Here is a 7,064-nt window from a genome sequence, read left to right on the forward strand (position 1 = left end):
AACAGTTGACGAAAAAATAGGAAGCTTGATGAAAATCTATAGTAAACATGATAATTATGTTTTTGTTTTAAAAACCAAAATATAATGTCCATTCCACGTAAATATAGTATTATACTTAATTTTTTAATTATTTACTAGAAAATCACATTCATTTTTTTCTCTGTTATTTTTTAAGTTATTATAAAGTTTTTAGTGTTCATGTGTATATTATTCTTGTTGAATATTTTTCTGTAGTGTTTGATTTTTCAATTTTATTATAATATTTATTTGAATATTTGTAAAGATCTTGAAAGAGGACAAAATTGTCTGGGTTTTTGACTATTTGAAAGTAGTTTAAATAACTTAAAAAGTGATTATCCAAATCTGGTTATCGACCAGTCAAAATTTTCAGCAAATTATTTTTAACAAAATCACTATCTTGAATTTTTTTTAAAAAATGTAGGAAACAAAAAATATAAAAAAATAATTTGAAAAAGTAAAATAGTTAAGTGTAATAAAAACCATGGTGCTATAGCGCAAATGAGTATAAATTATTTAAAAAGAAAAAGTCTTAAGCATATTCACTTGAACAAAAGTTATTTCATTTGTCAAATCATTGTGGACCACTGTATATGTTACCATTATTATAAAAGTTGATAGAGCTCTGGAAGAAAGTAAAAAAGAAAATGTTTCCTATTTTTATTATATTATAACAATAACATAAGTAAAAATAATTTTCAAAAATAAAAACTATAAAATTATAACTATTTTCCGGGAAAATTAGTGTTCTATCGGTAGTCATCCTGTATTTATTTAAAAGAGTATTTTATTTAGTATAATTAATGTAACTATAAAATTTAAACTTTAACTGATAACAGTCTTTTAAATGACACTATACCACAAAAATTGACTTTTTTGTTGGAACATAAACAAAAGTTCTATTGTTTTTTTTTAAATTCTTTTTGCTAAATCCGAATCTTACGGAACTATAACCAGACATTAAAATTTACTTTAAGGATTAAAATAACTAAAATTATTTGGTTCTGGTTAAAATACAGTTAAGTTGCCAACTTTAAAATATACATTAAAAAAAAATAATTTCAAAGGTGTACTTAAAGTTCAAAGTTGCATGATAGATTTTCAAACAAAGCTTCTGTAAAATTATATAAATTGCACTTACGGTACATGCGGTGCACTATGCTATCGATATTATGAAAAGGTAAATAACACAATAATTTAATAAACGAGGACTCGTGGTAGGAGTACAGATTGATGACTGGTATTAATTTTTTTTTAGTTATGATTTCTGATGGCAACATAACCTGAAGCAAGGCCGCACATGCAGATAATATGACTACGACTACCCCAAGTATGCCGAATATCTATACTTAGTACTTCCTACTTATGTTAGTCATGATAACCATTAAATATATTTGAGGCACAAAACAGCTTAACCCTCACAAAACGAAATTTCGTTTTATTGCACTAACAAATTTTAAATAATAATCCTAATATATCCTAAATAATAATATAATAATCCGAAACCAAGGTGACCTAACCCAAAATAAATTGATCCACTTAATAACAGAACTTATTTTTTTTGGCACTGTCATTTAATAAATTATAATTGGATTTTTTTTAAGATAGTGGATTGGTGAGTAAACCTGTTCTGGCGATATGCGCCTCAATTTACTGTATATCAAAGTCAATGGTCGTTTTTACTCAACGGTCGATTAGGTCCGTTTCTAATTCGTTGGCGGACAACACCTGCGGTGACTGAATGACCCGCATGGGTCCACAGAGAATATGAAAATATGTTTAAACTCGAAGGGGTTGTAATAAAACAAAAAAAAAAGGTACGATGTCCTTCGGGGGTTAATGAGAATTGAATCGCATACGGTACAGTGGACGATTGAGTGCGGTTTATATAAGTATCCGTCGGCGTTAGCGTGGAAAACACAATATCTTGTAGCCAAGCACGTTCCGACCGGTTTTTGTTTTTTTTTCTTCTAACGCCGTTCTCGTTTTCTGTGTGATCAGTAGGCGCCGACAGGTGGAAATTACACGTTTCGATGAACCAGCACAGTACCACTTGTTGGCTGTTGCTACCTATAAAACGGAAAGGTGTGCGGTAGCCACAGTGATTTACCCGAAGAAGAGAAAAAACGCAGCGTGCGCGCGCCAGAAACCACTTGTAATCCAATCTGTCTGGTACACAGCTTCGGATAAATACAATATGTGTGTGTATGTGTTTGCCGGTGAGTTTGTGGTCATCCGACCGGAAAATAAAAATCCACACGTCAAATCACGATTGATAATATTATACAGTTATAGGTACATAAGTATAATAGGTAGTACTTTTGGGTATTATACTTTTACTATTATGCTTTTATTTTTGATATTTATTCGAATTTACCGGAAGATTATTTTTTCAAATTACTTTTTCTTATCATAGTATCATTTATTAGCAGTCACAGAAATATATATAATATAGAGTTTGTTCAAAGTTAAAGGTAACACCTAATTTTCTATTATGTTATACTACAATTATGAAAAATATATAATATGTGAAATGATTTAAATTTTTATCAAACAATAATAATTTAAAGTTTTTTTATTTTTTATCAGCCAGAAGCTAGATTTAGGGGGAACTTTTAAAACTTAAACGGTAATGTACGAGTATACATTCAATAAGTTATTTTAGGTTCAAAATAATATGCTAAAAGTGACGACTGGTCGATAACCAGTTTTGAGTCAGTACTTTTATTTATTAGTTATTAGAGTTAAAAATTTAGTACCGGAGAAATGCTGGAGTGATGTATTATTTTTATCTGCACGCATTAGTCAACGGCACTGGGAAAAAGTAATTTGAAAAAATTAATCTTTCGGTAAATTCTAAACTTGTTGACTAAAAATATGTTTTTGATTATTAGATTTAAACAACAAATATTGTGCTTGTAATATTATGTTAAATTTTTAGAAATTAGATGAGCCATGTCGTCCTATAACTTCTACAATTTTACAATACAATTTTATTGATTTTCAACGCATAGTATTATTTTGGTAACACATTGTTTTAATAGTATAAGCATAATTTATTTAACTGCTATTACGAAAAAACTGGTATTATTTTAACACTTACAATCGTTTCCATATAAAATGACGTACATATTCTACCAAAATAATCTTAAATATCAAAGTAATGTGCCACATAATTGATAATACGCTAACAGACCTATAGTTTCTGAATAACATTCTATTATGATCAATTTATAAAATAATTTATTCTTGAATATAATTAGAGTCGATAAAGATTAACGAGTTATCTTCTCACCATTAAGTATAGGTATTAATCTATAACTTAACCTTAAATAAATATGATCCTTATATATTATTACTCTATTCAATTTTCTAGAGCAAGATAGAAACAAGGATAAAACTCTGTTCGGTAATCAGAATCTATTTAATTGTTTAATTTCCTAAGAAATTCATTCACGAGTATGGTTGTTGGACGAATGGCATATATAATAATAGGTGGTGCCATCATTCACCAATTGCCCAGTTGTCGACTAGATCATGATGGTTTTAGCTTTTTTTCTATATATTTCACGTAATATTTTTAATTTAAAAAAAAAATTGTCACACGACCTTTATAATTTCGGAAAGCGCAGTAAGTAAATTAAAATTAATTAACTTGCTGTATTGGTACCATTTATTTATTTTCCTTTTAAATACCAAATTAGTTACCTAGTATATCTTAAAACGTACCCTTTTTTTGTTTTATATTTAAACTATCCTAACCGTTGTCGAATATTACTAACACCGAATGTATAATTTTGTAAGTACATGTATTATAATGTGATAAGCCTTAATTTGAGTTACTGTTGAAATGGTGGCTACGCCCAATACCTATTCATATTATTATACTTATTTCAAATAACCACAAGATTGATTTCCGGTCATAACGATGTTTTGTTTTACTGAGACTCGGTCACAGAGAGAAATTTAAATTGTCGGTTTGTACTATGAACAATTAAATCTTGGTTTATCGTCCATTTACTGGATGTGAATTAGAAAACATAAGAATATAATTGTAAAGTTCAAAGTACTTTTCTTGAATAATTTATCATTAGTATAAGCAGAGTTGAGCAAAACAAACTTTATGAACAATAACGTATAAAGTTTATAAATAATAGCTACATCTAAACCTATAAATGCTATTTATGTAAATTATTTATATATATTACATACTATTCCCTTAATATTACCAGCGACACTACGCCACTGGTTTTATCAAATTCAACGGAAGTCGGAAATTGTATTTATTTTAAAATTTAAGTTATAGATGACATGCTTATTAAATTTATTTGTTGGTTAATCTTGAGAGCTACTTAGTTACTATTAAGAAATTAAGATATTTTCAAAACTTGTTTATATTTTGCGCTTATTGCAAATTTGTATGAGTGGCATGTTCAATAATGGCCAATTGAATTTGTACACAAACAACTACATATGTAGCAACTGCTGCAAGAATCTGAAATATATATTATACATTTTATATTAATTGTATCGTGCTTAGCATGAGTGTTTTGTAACAGCATTTTTGCATCAAAGTTACGAACTTGTTATCTGATTTAAATTTTTCTTCAAGCAATTAGCTCAATTATTATAAAATCAAAAATAGAAAAATTCATTTTTAAAAAGTGCTAGTGTTAAAAGCAATAATACAAATTACTGTAAAATGATGTATTCATTTTAATAGAGTGTGGATGCATATATACGAGTTAAACGATAATTGTATAGAAACTTTATAGCTCGTATAGAGCGATAAGTAATAACTGTACAAAATAAACAAGATCACAAAATTCAAAACACTGTTTGAACTTAAATAATAACAATGGAAACTTAAATGTATAACACTTACGGAATGAATAAGTTGATAATCCATGTCGAATAACCCGTGCACATCAAATACAATTGGTTGGTTCCAGCAGTTAAGTATCATTATGTCCAGCTAAAAAAAATGAACACTTTTTTGAAAAAAGCAGTTAAAACGAACATTAAATAATATTATGTTTGCATACTTCTTTTGAAATTACTATGTTAGTTGACTTCATTACTGCATTGTGAACAGTAAAAACTGTCTGTTTAGTCTGTGAAAAATCAAATACTCCGACATACATTTTTAACATAATTAGGGTACTACAGTTAAATATAAGCCCATATTTTGAAAATATTTGTTTTAATTCAATAGAGTAGATATTTAATACAGTAGGTAAATTAGTAGGACTTTGATCATTTGTTTGTAGGGTTTTCTTTTAATATTATTATTTAAGATATTAACACTACATCATTACTTTATAACTAATAAGAAAATTATAAAACTCATTTTTTTTTTAAACGTTTAATTTAAATGAAAATACTTGATTAAGATATTTTGATTTTAGTCGGCGAACTACTTACTATTATCGCAGTTTCGTGAGTTTCTTTGACGACAGATATTAAAAATATCAGCCGAAACAAACAATAGGTGACTATTATGAAGTGAAATTGAATGGGAATTTTGTTCGAGTAGACGATATGAAATGAAACTGTCGTCACATTGGATATTAATATTGCAACGGTTTCTACGACTAAAAAAAATATTTGAGTAGCATAATAGGACTTCACCTCCTTTGCCAAGCATCGCAGTTTGTTAAACAAGCGGTCAGCTTCTCTCGGATAAATACATTTGGTATTCATTTCGGTATTATCCATATCTACGGAAGAACATTTATTTGATACATTATCATTTAACAATAAATTGTTTTAAAATGAAACGATAAAAATTAATTAAACATTAGTATATTGTATTTTTATCAACTAAATTAACATCTTACAAGCTAAAAAGCTAATAAGACTAGAGCTAATAAGCTAAAGACTTCACTTACAATTTTTAAGCATGCTGTTGACCATTTCATAGCGTTCCCTCATCATTCTCACGAATATGACGTAATAAACTGCGACCAACATTGTCAAAGAGCAATGTAGCGGCCAAAAAATATGACTGCCACTATTTTTTAAGATATATAAATACTGAAAAATGCCCATAAAAGCAATATACATGATGTAATAAATTTGAATTCGTCGGTTATGTGACAAATATGTTTCCTGGGAAAACTGGTCGAACTTTTTGAATTTATCTAGAAGTTCAAAAAAAGACCAACTCCTGTACGCCGAAACCAATAAAGTCACGGTTCCAGTAAAACTTTTTACACATATTTCGAAATATACTAACTGTAAAATAAAATAATTGAACAAATAAATCATATTTTAAAAAAATGGAGACTAACAACTAACCTTCATCCATAACTTTAATTCTATCGAGTTAGTTTGACTTTTTTCGTATACGACTGAGTTTATTCGAAAATTGTGAAACATCAATATTGTCCATACCACGGCCGAGTACGCAAAAGACAAATATTTTTGGTTGCCCGAAAAAGGTAATAACCCAAATGCTTTGCACGTATAGTACAAAATGTTCTGATTAAGCCACGTCATGACTGCGTTATTCTTGTAGAAAAATAAATATTCAACTGCCGATAAAAAATCCAAATTGTTTTTTGCATATGTGAAACCGTCAAAAGATTGAAGTGCTCTTCGACTCAAGTGGTCCTATTGTCTGTGAAAACAATATAATAAAAGTGTTTGATATAACGAGAACAATTCAATTTTGTTCGTTCTCGGCGACCATTTTTTCTTCAAGGAGTAATCGATTAAATTACATTTCCGATTTGGGTCAAGACTCAAGCCCGCGGCAGACGGTGTTTTTTACATCATTATCATATTGAATTTATTACATTTTTCTATATATAGTAATTGACTGACGTCCGTCTTGGATATAAGGGCGCAGTGATTTTTAGACAGAACGCTAGTTTTATTGAAATTAAAAACCACTCTAAGTTTTTATAAAAATAATATTAATTACTTATAATAAGTATCAAATATCACTCGTAAATATTTTTTTTTTGTTATTGATATTTGTTTTTATTGATTTATTTTAGCTTTATATCGTTTTATATTTGATCGTTTTAGATAAATATAAT

The 7,064-nt window shown here is 28.3% G+C and overlaps 1 protein-coding gene across 2 annotated transcripts; it reads right to left on the reverse strand.

The window, feature by feature from the left end:
* Nucleotides 1-4,286: 4,286 nt before the first annotated feature.
* LOC126835618 (uncharacterized) lies at nt 4,287-6,610 on the reverse strand. Of its 2 annotated transcripts, none has more exons than XM_050568315.1 (6): nt 6,319-6,610; nt 5,910-6,255; nt 5,650-5,738; nt 5,064-5,132; nt 4,904-4,993; nt 4,287-4,513 (listed from the first exon to the last, which is right to left on the reverse strand). In XM_050568315.1, exons 1-6 carry the CDS (start codon nt 6,517-6,519, stop codon nt 4,424-4,426), a joined length of 885 nt encoding a protein of 294 aa, XP_050424272.1. In that variant the 5' UTR covers nt 6,520-6,610; the 3' UTR covers nt 4,287-4,423. The 2 variants fall into 2 exon arrangements, with proteins under 2 accessions (XP_050424272.1, XP_050424271.1); XM_050568314.1 differs by having other exon boundaries at nt 5,443-5,738; nt 5,910-6,054; nt 6,319-6,598.
* Nucleotides 6,611-7,064: the final 454 nt, after the last annotated feature.

This window comes from Adelges cooleyi, unplaced genomic scaffold, assembly GCF_023614345.1.
Source record: "Adelges cooleyi isolate 19-005CV unplaced genomic scaffold, UGA_ACOO_1.1 ACOO_flye_CR_arks_rails_tigmint_CR_PRNA_23, whole genome shotgun sequence".
Classification (NCBI taxonomy): domain Eukaryota; kingdom Metazoa; phylum Arthropoda; class Insecta; order Hemiptera; family Adelgidae; genus Adelges; species Adelges cooleyi.